The sequence below is a fragment of the Astyanax mexicanus genome, chromosome 17 (assembly GCF_023375975.1).
Source record: "Astyanax mexicanus isolate ESR-SI-001 chromosome 17, AstMex3_surface, whole genome shotgun sequence".
In the NCBI taxonomy this organism is placed as follows: domain Eukaryota; kingdom Metazoa; phylum Chordata; class Actinopteri; order Characiformes; family Acestrorhamphidae; genus Astyanax; species Astyanax mexicanus.
Window position 1 is genome coordinate 43,029,173 of NC_064424.1, and position 14,656 is coordinate 43,043,828.

General features: G+C 36.9%; 1 protein-coding gene across 3 annotated transcripts in view; it reads left to right on the forward strand.

Annotated features, from left to right (window-relative positions):
- Positions 1-14,656, forward strand: part of nedd4l (NEDD4 like E3 ubiquitin protein ligase) — a 128,265-nt gene that overhangs the window by 40,018 nt on the left and 73,591 nt on the right. For all 3 annotated transcript variants that reach the window (XM_049466060.1, XM_049466061.1, XM_022676541.2), the window contains exons 3-5: positions 589-670; positions 8,538-8,576; positions 12,672-12,725. In XM_049466060.1, coding sequence (XP_049322017.1) covers positions 589-670; positions 8,538-8,576; positions 12,672-12,725 — 175 coding nt within the window. The remainder of the gene's footprint in view (positions 1-588; positions 671-8,537; positions 8,577-12,671; positions 12,726-14,656) is intronic.

Genomic DNA, 14,656 nt, shown 5'->3' on the forward strand with positions numbered 1-14,656 from the left:
CATAATACCGATATATATGGTACATCAGTATATTGATAATTTCCACTTATTTATCTGAATTGAGCAAATGAAGCACGTTTTAAAACTGTTTGTATTGCATGGAGTATAATTTAAAAATAATTATAAGCAACTAAACCCGCAATTCCTTCTATAAATGTATATCTGGCTCTTTTTTTCCCCCTCAAAACAAGTATACAAATTGAAAAGCACAATCCTGATATTGATGCTTAGCTATTGTGTGTGTTATGTGGGTGTGTGTGTGTGTGTCTGTGTTAGCTTGTAGTTAACATGCAGTAATTTACAATGTGTTGCTTTAAGACTTGGATAATTTTGTGTGTGTGTGTGTGGAGCATATGTGTGAGCCTTAATGATACACTCAGGCATGACCGTGGAGAGTGTAATTGGTTATTATAAGTGAGATTAATGATGTTTAGCTGTGCTGGGGCGAGAGTGAAGGCTGTTGAGAGAGGGGGTGAGAACAATGCTCTGAAATCATTCTGTTGTAATTTGGACAGTGAAGCTGAGTCATCTGCACTGTGTATTTATGCAATTTTTTTTCTCTTTTTCTCTTGCTTTCTCCTTTCTCAGTGATCCCTACGTCAAACTGTCCCTGTACGTCGCTGACGAGAACCGCGAGCTTGCCTTAGTCCAGACTAAAACCATCAAAAAGGTACAAATTTTACGTTTCTTTATTAAGTTTGTAGTGAAGTGTAGTAGAGATGGCACTGTAATCAGTAATCAAGAAATCATGTGACTGGTACAAGCATTGTGTCCCATGACTTTTGTCATGTCTCATGGAAGCTAAAGCATACTGCAATGAGCTGTGAGATATGTCTCTAGGGACTCCTGCATTCAATGTGGGTGTGATTTCTGTTTACACTGATCATTTTAACCACATGCTGCCGGTCACAATAATTATTAGGGATGAATGATTACCATGCTAATGTACGCGTACTCGCTAACGAGGCCCTGATACCAACATCTGATATCTAGTGCACATTTCTGTTCTAAAGAGAAGACGACTCTTGTTTCCGACAACTTTATCAGTTGGAGATGGCATGAGTGAGCGAGTAGAGAGAAGGGAGATAGGGTTGTGATAGGGATATCATCGTCCATCGTCATTTATGACCCAACATCGGCCCCCTTACATGCCACGCCCACTTTTTTGTTTTTCCAGAAAAGTGCACATACTTTTGTTACTGGCCCCTTAAAAAATGTACAAAAGAAAAAAAAAATGTAATTCCTATTATTATTAGAAAAAGAACAAATGAAAATAAACCCAAAATGTTGACAAAAATATAATCTAACGAATTTTAAAACATAGAAACGAAAAACTTTAAAATGGTATTAATATAACATAATATATTGTAACGATCAGTTAATACACCAATGATGGCGATGTTATTCCATGACTATTGGCAGGAATCTTTTAAACAGATTTTACTCTACGGTATATGGCTGAATGTGTTCTGCTGGCTGTATTTTTTACGCTAATGGATATGAGTAAAATATAAAATGCGCATTATCATCAGGGAAACTGGCCGGTCCTGCTCGCTGATTCAGCAAGTAGGTACATCTAAATCACTGTCATTTTAGAACGACTTTCAACTTTAATTGATTCATTGATTAATTGTGACAGCCCTGCACTCTATCTGCCATTAGCCATATATTCTCTCACTGCTTTAACCCAGTATAATTAAACAGGAAGCGTTCGAGCTGTTCAGTATGCACAGTGAGTGAGTTTCTGACCATGAAGTAGTAGACGGTGGTCTGCATGTACAGATCATATCATCATAAATGTACCAACTCAATGATGCCCTGTATAATATTGGAAAGAACATTGTTTGTTTAAATGTCAATATGTAGTACCAGTAAAATGTTTTAATGTTTATTTCTTTATTTTATTATATATATGTATATATATATATATATATATATATATATATATATATATATATATATATATATATATATATATATATATATATATATATATATTTAGATTTTTCAAAGTAGAACCTTTTGCCTTAATTCTTTTGCCCACTCTTGGCGTTATTCTCTCAGTCGGCTTCATGAGGTAGAACCTGAAATGGTTCTCCAACTGTATTAAAGAAGTTCTAGAGGTGCTGAGCTCTACTTAATTAATTTCCCTTTACTCTGAACTCCAACTTGTCCCAAAATACCTGGATGTGGTTTTTATGTTGGGTGTTTTTGGTCCACAACCTAATTAAATATGTGTTCCTTCATAGTTTTTATATCCTCAATATTAATCTACAAAATAGTAAATAATACATACAAACAGACCATTTAAATGGCCTGGGAGAAATATGTAGTGGCCAGTATTTTTAGTATTTATGTGCACACTGTCCCTTTAAAAGACTGTTACGCTAAGTGTGCAGATGTCCACGTTGTAAATGGAGTAAATGCTGCACATACCGCACTTAGTACATAAACAGCATGGAGCAGACCGGCTCCAGAGCATTACAGATGGGGGACGAAAAGATTGCGATGGAAGTTGGGGTGAAACTTGGGAGCGTAATTAAATTTATTCACGTTAAAAAAATGTATGTAACTCGTTACTAATTCCAAATTATTCCTGTGTGTTAGCACTTTAACGTTGAAAGCCCTAGCTATATCATAATAGTGCACCATCTTTTCAGGTTAACATCTATGTGTAATATAATTTCAAAAATAAATGTGCATAGGTGCATAAGTCACGGGCCACACTCTGTAATAAAACAAATAATGAAATATACCACTTTAAATAATATTTTTTTCCTGATTATTTCATTTACACACCATTTTACTTGACTTACTATCTTTATCTTTGACAGTGTTGTGTAAACTAAGATTTTTCAAATTGATGTTTAATTTCATGATGTCTCTTAATATTAAACTCCTTAATTACGGCAACTTTTAGACTCTTTGGCCTGTTTTTCTGCGCTAGAAATGCGCACTCTCTCCGCTTTTAGACTCTTTGGCCATTTTTCTGAGCTAGAAATGCGCACCCTCTCCGCTTTTAGACTCTTTGGCCCGTTTTTCTGCGCTAGAAATGCGCACTCTCTCCGCTTTTAGACTCTTAACCTCGTTTTTCTGCGCTAGAAATGCGCACCCTCTCCGCTTTTACAATCTTTGGCCCCTTTTTCTGCGCTAGAAATGCGCACCCTCTCCGCTTTTAGACTCTTTTGCCCGTTTTTCTGCGCTAGAAATGCGCACTCTCTCCGCTTTTAGACTCTTTACCTCGTTTTTCTGCGCTAGAAATGCGCTATCTCTCCGCTTTTAGACTCTTTGGCCCGTTTCTGACACCTAGCGTTCAAACTTTGAATCTCACATTATAAAAACCTGCTTAACACCGGGCCAACTTTGCAGCCTGATGACTTTATTTGACCATCTCAAAAAACAATCCTGTGCAGTTCTCAGTTAGCTGGGTCTGTAAAACACTATGAGGAGTGCAGTTGTCTTATGTCCTATTATTTGAGTATATATTTTCCTTATATATTTACAGTAAATACAGATTTAAATCAGTTTATTCTACATCCTGAGTCCTCAGTAATGCTTGAATATTGTCTCTAAATGCGATCAGATACTCATTAATGCTTTAAAATCTAATACATCATTTCATCCCTTGACAGTAGAGACAGTTACTTCAACAAAAGCACAGAATAGAAGTGCAATAAATGAGCAGCTGTGCCAATACATTTGTGTATATATTGTAATTTAGTCCTAATTAATTATATTAGACTGAGTAAACCGGCCTGGTTACTCTCCACCCTGACCTGTTTTAATGACAGGACAAAGATCACCAGCAGGGGGTGCAGTGTCACAGACTGATCCAGGCTCAGGCACTGTAATGTTTTAGGACCAACTGTTCATAGTGCATCTGTATATCATGCCAGTTGTATGTCATTATAAAGAGAAATTAATTATATACAGTACCGGTCAAAAGTATAGAGACACCTAAATTCAGTAGTTGTTCATTATTTTAAAATGTTCTGCATTGTAGATTAATACTAAAGTCAAGGTAAGAAGAAAAACATATATGGAATGATTTAGTAAACAAAAAGGGTTAATCAAAGCAGAATATGTACTTAGTCAGGCTTATGAGGTAGAGTCACCTGGAATTCAGGATTTCAGTTAACAGCTGTGCTGAACTCATCAAGAGTTAATTACTTGAATTTTTTGCCTCTGAATGTTAGTTTGAGAGCATCAGTTGTAAAGTAAATTAGTGAAGAGGTAGAGTTACAGGTATACAGTGAATAGTGAATATTTGAGTAATGTTCTAATCCAGATTATGACACTAACTACTCAACTAAAGACAGAAAAAAATGACTTTAAGAAATGAAGGTCAGTCTGTCTGAAAAAAAATCACGGACTCTGAAAGTATCCTCAAGTGCAGTCAAAAATACAATCAAAAACATTATGATGAAACTTTTCCAGTTGTGCAATCATTTCCAATCCAATTGTTTGGATCAGGGTTCGTACGACTATGAAAAATCTAGAAAAGTCGTGGAATTTGGAAATAACAATTTCCAGGCCTAGATTATTATTATTATTATTATTTTTTTAAATAGCCAGAAAGTTTTGAAAAAGTCATGGAAATTTGGTCTACAAATTTTTGTGTTTCTGTTTATCGATGAAGAAAATCTATTTTGAGCTAACAAATATGTCAGCTCAGAGTTAATTCAGTAATTTAGCCATGCACAATGGAGCTCTCAGAATCTGACACACATTTTATTGGTGTTATTTTATTGGCAGATTGTGTGTCAACATTTTATCCAATTCATTTTAGACCTACTATAGTCAATTTTAAATAAAGTTTTTTGATTTTTAGTTTTATTGTACGTCTGCTCTGATGTTTCATGGAAATTTGTTGGTTAAAAGAGTGTATTAACCCTGTTGGATATATGTAAATGAGTCGTTCATTGCATACATTTCCCACGCAATACATTTCAGCTGTGTATATTTCTGATTTATAGAGCCAGTTGAAGGCCATCAGTGAGAGGAATTGCGCTTGTTTTTCAGGGTGTCATTGAGGAATCGAGGGAGGCAATAAAAAGCCCATCTAAAAGCCTGAGGCAGATCAGTGGAGGCCAGTCACTGCTGTTTTTATCTGCTTGGCCTTGAAGCCCCGTGGGCAGCATGTCCGTCAGTTAGAGTGATGTCACTGTTTTACTTTCAACAATTTCAGGCCTTTTTGGATCGGATTAGAAATGTTAAAGCCTGTTGTTGAAACTTTTTTTTTTTATTTACAGATTAAACCTCTGATTTATGGAAAATGAAACTGAACCAAGTAACTAAAGCAATAGTTTAGCAGATAATCAAATTTGCAATTCTCCCTGCTGAGGCCAGATGCAATCGATCAGCTGAAATTTAAGCTTGGTTTGTTTTGCCCTGGAGCTCCAACTGCAAAAGGAAAAGAAGTCTTGATCTCAGCTCTGTCTTATATCTTTGGGATAAACTGGAATGCAGTATTTCCTGAATTTAATACTGTGATTCCTTGCAGCCATGTTCCATAGTGTAGTGAACAGTAGGAGCTGATACTGTAGAAGTTATGAGTATCAGAAAACTCCCTATTAAATCCCTGACATCACAGAGCTGGTGGATGTTGGAGTCCACCTTCTGATTGAGGATGCTCAAAAGGGTTTAGGTCCAATTGTCTCAAGGTACCTTATCTTCGAGATCTGCTTTGGGTTGTTATTAATTGGGTAACTGCTATGTGACCCAGTTTCTAGAGATAGGGGGTCATGCTCTGCTTCAGGATGTCACAGTAATTGTTTGATTTCAGTGTTCCAGTTGTAGAAGCACTCGTATGGTCCCAGAACATGACGCAACCACTTCTACTTACTTTAGCAAAAACGTGTACGCTTATATTTAAATGTAATTAAGCACACTTCGATACTTTGCAGATTGCACCATCTACTATCTTTACCATTTTGTGTATACCCTTTTTATGTCTGTCTAGTCTTCTGTATGTTCTGTGAATGTCTTTATCGAAGCATCCATCCAACCATACATCCATCCAGTCAGCCAGCGCTGCGCATTTTTCACAATTAAACCAGTATTTTTAATCACCGTTTTCATTTTTTTTTAAATGCAGTAATCAAGATTGTATGTATATGCATGTATGTGAAGTGAAATGTGTTTGTGTCAAGAATCCTGTGACGATTACTCTTATGTGGCAGGGATTTTCACCTTTTTGCACTTTTCCTAAACTGGGATATAAGGAGTTTATGCTTGTAAGATTTAAGAAAAGTAAAGATAATGAGATAAAAGTTTGTTAAACTTTTTATATTTGGTTTCATCTGCTTATGTGGTTTTGACTCCTTTAAATGAAATGTAAAAGAAGCTTTAAATGGTGCTCATTTTGCTGCATGAGTCAGAATTCAACACCACACATCTTTTTCTTCTGTTATTGTTTAAATGGCTGAAGATAGCCTGAATTACCTTGATGTAATTGATCTGAATCTATGAACAAACGTACACCTGCTGTGTAAACATCAGATAAACATCAACCCATTGGCATTGTGCCTAATGCTAGACAAGAGTTTAAACTGTTATAAATCCCCAGAGTTAAGGTGTGGAGCAGTGGGACTGTGTTCTCTGCAATGATGGTGCTCCATCCAATGTTTTTGAGAAAGTTTAAGGAATTGAAGAGATGAGGTAAAATGGTGATAATCCTGGTGAACACTCTGACCTTAATGTCATTCTTTTTACTGAATACAATCAAATGCTCTCAGCGGTGAAGTGTACAGGAAGGCAGCTGCAGTGAATATAAAGCAGTGAGGGGTGAAGTTGATATTGAGCAGCATCGACTGGGTGAAGTGGGCGGTGATGATGCAGTGATTGCCTTTTTGTTTTAAACGCTCACTGCACGCTTGTATTGATTCTTAGAGGGAAAGCACAAGTGCACACAGTCAGTCACATGGAGTATTTATACACACTCGGAACACATAGCCTTGAAGATGGCTGTATCAGTCTGATAGCTACATGCTAAAACTTGTTAAAATTCCAGCAGTAATTAAAAGAAAACCACTTCGCCTGTCTGTTAATGAAGCACTGCTTTCACAACTCAGTCAGGCACAGTTAATGGAGCTCTTATTGCATGCATTATAAAATTCCTGAATTTATAAATATAAAAGTGGATTTCAGATATAAACACTAGAAAACTGAGAATGACTCCACCCTCAGCTCAAAAATAAAAAATAAAAAAGAAGGGGTCATTTGGGAGGGACACTGGGTGATGTATGGGTTTAGAGGCAGGGCAGGAGGGAGAGCTGATTGGCTGAGCTGCAGCAGTGTGCCTCTAATAGCGGTGAAACGCTGATGGTTGGACGTCAGCAGAGGGGACGGTATTATTGATTGACAGATCTGCATATTGCAAAGCATACCAAAATACACTGATACATCATCCACGCCTATAGCACAGGTGAACCTGAGAGGACACTGCAGAGGCAGAAATCACCACAATTAAAAGCGTTTTTTTAAGGTTAGGTTCCAAAGGAACACATTTCAGCTAATAATGGAAAAAATAAGGTTTAGGCTTTCTCAAAACACTGTTTATAGACACACAGTGCCTTCAGATAGTTCCCCAGGAGTCACCATCTTGAAATTAAGTCATGATAAGTCGACTGACGAGCACAAATGAATTGCTACCTCTGCATCTACATCTTAGTGCCCCTTTATAAATGGGGTTACCAATGATTTTTTTTTTTCTAGCTCTCCGAATTATGTTTATCTTGTTTTGTGGCTGACCCAAACCAAATGGTGATGGATGTGCAGATGATTGATTCAATGGCAGCAGTGTAGAAAATGGTCACACACTCCTGTAGTAGGTCATACTTCCACAGTTTCTTCTTGGAAAGTTAAGAGTTAAGATTCTTGGAAAATGATCCAAAAAAACGTGACCCTGAGCTGTAAGATATTGTGAGGGAATTCAGCACAGTATCACAATGTATTGTAACTTTTGTGTTGCGTTGTATATCATATTGGCTGGTAATACACAGTAGGGCTGCACGATATTGGAAAAATTTTACATTGCAAATGTTCTTTTTTCGCCAATATATTACAATATTAAACAATGCATGGCCCATGACATCACCAGCTCCGCCCCCACCCACGGACTTTCTTGCGTCCGGGCCAATCAAGAGCTGAGTCAGTGCCGAGCACTCAAAACCCGAGGAAAACAGGCTTTTAAATGGCTTTTTAACGGTGAATAATGGCGTTTTTCTTGGGATTAAAAGCAATAATTCAGCCTTAACGTGAAAAGCTGTGCACAGCTTACAACAATTGCGTTTACAAGCACGTGCCCAACCATGTGAATGGAGGACGGTTACAGTTAACTCGTGTTACCTCCAGCCGCCACATGCACACATCGCAATGACGATGCTTAAACGATATATCTTGCAGCCCTATTGCACAGCTCTACTCGAGACTGACTCTACTGAAGGCCATCTTCTAACTACACCGTCTGCGTTTATTCCTCTGTAAAATGAACAGTAAACGTGTCTGAACTAACGCCATGTTCTCTTTTATTGCAGACGCTCAATCCCAAATGGAACGAGGAGTTCTATTTCAGAGTAAGTCTCCTTCCTCCTCTCTCACTTCGCTTCCACACAGTTTCTCAAGCAGTATTTTCCATTCCCCTGAGCAGCAGCTCTTCTCACTACACAATAAATGTCAAATCTCTCTCTTTCTTTCTCTCTTTCTCGTTTTCTCTCTCTCTCTCTCTCTCTCTCTACACACCATACAGGTGAAAATAACCTCTCTGCTGTTGTCATTTTTGAAGATGCAAGTGCATATGCAGCTTTTCTAAAGGCGTTATGTAAAAAAAAGCTTATTAAACTGCTATAGCCAAAATTTCACTTCGCTAGTCATTGTGAAACGGGAAACAGTATTGTACTGAATGAAATGTGAAGGCATGAAATGCATCACTTTTCTACATCACAAATACTACAGCTACCCCCTCAAACTGCTGCTGTTACTGACACCTAAGGGCTAAGTAACTATTGCACTTTGTATCTTTGGTGAAGCAGACAGGACAATGCTCACAAGAACCGTGTGACATTGTGTGGCTGTATATATGGTGCATATATACAGTGGCATAAAAAGTATGTGAACTATTGGAAATGTCATGGGTTTCTGCATAAATTTGTTATTAAAAAGTGTCTTATCTTTATTCAAGTCACAGGAATTTACAAATATGATGTGGCTAAAATAATAACACTGAAATATATATATGATCGATCATGTCTTCATTAAGAACAACCATAAAAAACTTCACAGTGCTAGTGGAAACAGTATGTAAACCATAGTCAAGTGTTCGCACACTTGGAGTCTTGCTACTTCCAAGGTGAGGACTAGAGCTAATCGAACTGATAAACAACAAAAAAATTCAGTTTGCTCCACACAAAAAGGATAAATGTATGCGAGACATGCCGCAAAAATTGTTAATATACATAAAGCTAGCAAGGATTACAAAGTGACTTCAAAGAGTTTTAATAATTTACTAGTCTATAGTAAGGCAAACAATCTACACATCATTAAGTGCAAGAAAAATTACCATCTTGATCAATCAGTGTCTGTGTGTCAGCTGAAACTCTATAGAAGTTTGGTGATGCAACAGGACAATGACCCACAACACCAGAGCAAGTCCACAAACAGAATGGCTTAAAAAAACTAGAAAATAGAAACAAACAAAGCAGTTCTACCAGGAAGAATGGGCTAAAACTATTGTTTAGAATGAGCTGAATGATATGCAGGTCTGATCCAGAGCTACAGGAAGTGCCTGGATGAGGTTATTGCTGTGAAGAAGGGTCAACCTGCAATGGATTCCAAGGGTTCGCTTGGTTTTCCACTACCACTTTAAGTGTTTAATTAGTGTTTAATTAAAAAAAACTGTAATATCATATAATGTGCCTAAATTACAAACACAAAAAACATATTTGTCAATACCCTCGACTTGGATGAAGATCAGATAACATTTGGTATATAAAATTCCAAAAGGTTCACCTACTTTTTTTTGCCAATGTACATATTACATGTACTTCTAATATTACACGCTTCTCTCACTTATGGCAAAAGTTCTGTGTCTCTCAGCTTGTCCAGAAATGCATGTGTAAAACGTGTTCATTAGAAGTGGCCCAGAGTGTGAATTACACTTCCCTGTAGAAGGAGCCTAAGCATAAGACATACCAATTCCTGCCTAATGCTGATATAAACACAATCATTTATAGCACTCAGATACACACAGATAGACACATCAAAATATTGATGACCCAGAATTGCATGTGTGTGTGTCTGTGCTTAAAGCAGTTTCCAGAGCAGTGGATGGGAATGCTGGCTGTGTTATAATGTGGTTAGTTACATAAACCACAGCTGTGACTAAAAAAAAATGAATGGCCAAGCAAATGTGAGCAAGAAAGAGAGAGACCGAGAAAGACCGAGAGAGAGAGAGAGAGAGAGAGAGAGGGAGAAAGAGAGGGAGAGAGAGGGAGAGGAAGAATGTTCCAGTCCTCATGTGCGATCCGAGTGGCTGTGTGATTATGACTCTGTTCACACGTGTGTGATTTATAAGAGCTATTTCTGGCTCTGAGGACGAACCCTGCGTTCATTATAGTGTGTGTTAACTTACACTCTGAGCAGAACTGCGCTTGGCACCTGCCTTCCAGAAATGTGAAGCCAGCTGTGGACTGTTGATATTGAGCTGTGTTGGAGCTGATGCGCGTGTGTTGGAGTTGATGCGTGGCCTGTATTTGTTAATTTTACGTAAAGTTTCAATGCAAAAATGTCCTGATTTCGTAGAATACAGAAATAATGCTATTCAACAAAAACTGCAAAAAAAAAAAAAAAAAATCAGAAAGACCTAAAACCTAACATTTGACTCTTTGGTCCACATTCCCAGATAGAGACTAGACCTTGTCTTGTACGTGAGATTACATTGTGAAAGAAGTTCTTAACTAAAAGGAAAAGTTAGTCTAAGACTAGGCTTAAACCTTGTCTAAGAAACAAGCCAAAAGGAACAGGTTCCTAGACAAGGATAAAGGATTTAAATGTTCTACATTAAAAGGAAAAGTTAGTCTGAGACTAGGTATAAAACCTGCACAAAGCACTTTGAGCTGCCTCATATACAGCTCTGGAAAAAAAAGAGAGACAACTTAAACATGATGAGTTTCTTTGATTTTACCAAATTACAAATTACTGCTTGAATTTCTGCACCAGGAGTAAAGGCAGAAAGTTATCCAAAAGCAGTGTGTAAGACTGGTGGAGGAGAACATGTTGCCAAGATGCATGAAAACTGTGATTAAACAAAACAGGGTTATTCCACCAAATATTGATTTCTGAAATTCTTAAAAGTTTATGAATATGCATCTTTTTTGTTTATTTCAGCCAGAATTTGGGAGAAATGTTTATGGAATAAAACAACAATGTTCATTTTACTCAAGCACAAAACTATAAATAGCAAAATTGGAGAAACTGATTCAGAAACTGAAGTGGTCTCTTTCAGAGCTGTATAAAGGTGTTCTATAAATGACGTTGCTTCTTTTTTGTTAAGTACCAGTGAAAAGTTTGGGCACATCTTAACTTATGTGGTTTTTCAGAACTTTGAAACCATCATTAAGTGTTGTAGCAAAGACTATCAACTATCAAAGACTTTCATCAGTACCACTCCTGGAAAGGAAGACAAAGAGACATTTCACTATACAATTCTAGCCAGACACCTTTAGTCACGATCACTACCGTTGAGGTAATATTAGCCTTCTATGATGTATTCCTGGTATGCACAGGACACTGTGGATAAAGGAATGTACAAAAATGCTGATTAATAACTGCTATAGACTTAAAAGCTAGTGATCAGTCAGTAACAGATGCTGTAAATACTGTGTGTGTGTGTATATATATATATATATATATATATATATATATATATATATATATATATATATATATATATATATATATATATATATATATACGTATATATATATATCTTACAGTCCTAAACCAATTTATTATAGCTGCACATTTATTCACCCAAAATTTAAAAAACAATTATAGAAGACCATCACACATACCAGAGATTATGTTTAGGAGATTCTTAAAGAGTAACTAATCTCTAATACATTTTTTACATTAATGGCTGAAATATGCTGCCCTAATTTAGATATTTCACCATTTTTTGTTTAAAGGTTTTCTTAGTGAGGTACAAATAAAATAAAATTGTTCAAAAAAAAAAATGGATATTCTGTTACTTTTGTCAATTCAGTCATTGATTTCAGTAGGCACCTTTTCATTTAGATTATCTGAGCTTTATTATGAAGCCCAGAATGTTAAATTAGCTAATGGCTACATGGAGATATTAACTTGTTTTTTTAGTAGGTTTTATATAAGTAGGTTTTGTGGGTTCATATAATATGTGGGGGATGATTAATCTGTTTTTATGCATATTTTGTAATTAATTAATCTAAATGAACACATTAATGTGGCAGCCCTGGAAAAAGTAAATTGCATGTTTTTATGTCAGTAAGACCCAGACACATTTTGCTTCTTCTTTTACAGCTCCCTCTTTCTCTCAGTTTCTTGCTTGTTTGGATATGTTTATAATGGATAATGTTTCTCTTTGTCTCTCTTTGTCTCTCTTTGTCTCTCTCTGTCTCTCTCTGTCTCTCTCTCAGGTCTGTCCTCAGAACCACAGGCTCCTGTTTGAAGTGTTTGATGAGAACAGACTGGTAAGAAACTTTAGCTTATCACTGCATGACATTCATACACAATAAAGTACACTATATGGTAGGGCTGCACGATATTACAAATGTTTTTTTTTTTTTTTTTTCCTTCTCTCGACGATACATATCGCGATATTGAACAATGCAGGACCCATGCAGAGTTAGCGCCGACCATTTAAAACCGAAGGAAAACAACAGTAATTGGCTCTTTAATCAGGCATTTAAATGGTAAATTAGAGTGTTTTTCTGGGATTAAAAGCGTGAATTCAGCTGTAACTGAAAATATCGGCGCAAAACTGTGAGGTGCACAGCTTTCAACATGTGCCTTTTCAAGCACGTGCCCAACCATGTGGATGGAGGCCATGCAGTTACCTCATGTTTGCAGTTACCTCGCACTTCTCAGGCAGCAGCAGACTGTCACTCGCACAGACACAGAGACAGTGCTGTGTATCTACTTCTTGTGTCAAGAATCAAACATTGCAACATGAGGTGTTTGATTTAATTGCCTTAGGTGACAATGAATGTCCTGCGATGTGACTATTGCACCAGCGCACATCGCAATGACGATGCTTAAATGATATATCGTGCAGCCCTACTTTATGGGCAAAGGTATTGGGACACCTGCTCATTCTTTGTGTCTATTAAACTCATTAAAATGGTTCATTTAAAGGTTTTAAAAGAGTTTATTCTGCTTTTGTAGGAGTAACTGTCTCTACTGTCTGTGAAAGACTTTTTTACTAGATTTTGGAGCATTGCTGTGAGGATTTGATTTCATTCGTTTATAAGATTCTAGTGTAATCCTCCCTCATCCTAACCTATCCCAGAAGTATTGTGTTTAGCACCATCATTCCAGAGACCCACAGCTTAATGCTGGGGGCTTTTTTTCCCCATTTTTACTGTCCATGCCTGACATTGGGCACAGTTCCAAAAGGTTCATGAAGTTATTCTGCTCCAGAGGGCCTTTTTATTGGCGGTGCTTCTCTATGGGGACTAGACAAACTGTGTGTGTGTCAACAGTAAGTGCAGCCAGTGTAAGGCCACTGAATGCATTCATTATAGAAGGGGGTGTCCACAAACATTTGAACACATAGTGTACATATAATGTCTTATATGTCAAATATTGTCTATAGTGTGTGTGAACGCTTGTATAGCGTGCAGTCCACTCTGTCCACATGGCGGGTCACAAATCAAGTGATAAATGGTGTCTTGTGTGGTCAGTGCAGCCATTCTGAGGTTTTAAATGTCAAAAAATGTGTTGGGTGTTCATTAGAATTTAGCTAAAAGGCTAAATAAACAATACAACATAACATATAATGCATTTCAGATGTTTTTCATGAAATAGTTAAGTCGTACTTACAACCTTATGAAAACTCAACTACACAAAACCTTAAAAAGCAAGTGTAACTACCAGAAAAACTCAAGAATAGGTATAAAAATAATTCAGAAAATATTCTAATTGTGATATTTGGATATCCCACCATTTAGAGAATCTGGAGAAATACCTGCATGTAATGGACAAGTCTGATGGTCAATATTGGATGCTGATGATCTTCAAGCCCTTAGGTGGCACTGCATAAAAAAAAGTAAAATAAAAAGGCGTGGCTCTGTGCTGGAAATAGCTGCACTGACTTGATGTGCGTTTTCTTATTTTTCCTAGCTTTTTGGGATTAGTACGACCCAGAAAGAAAACAAACTACACTTTTTTTCTTTGTACAGGACGTTGTTTTGTTACTGTCCTCATACAGTTTGGGACCAGAAAGATCCAATTTGAACAAAAACAAAAAATTAGCATTTTACAAATAAATAAACTAGTTTCAAGCTTAAAATTGGATGAGAAATTTTACCTGACCCATGTTTCTGTCTGTTGTACTGGCTGTAGAAACTTTTGATTGGGATTCCCTCCATCTTGTTTTCAATCAGTTGAATGTAATGTTCTC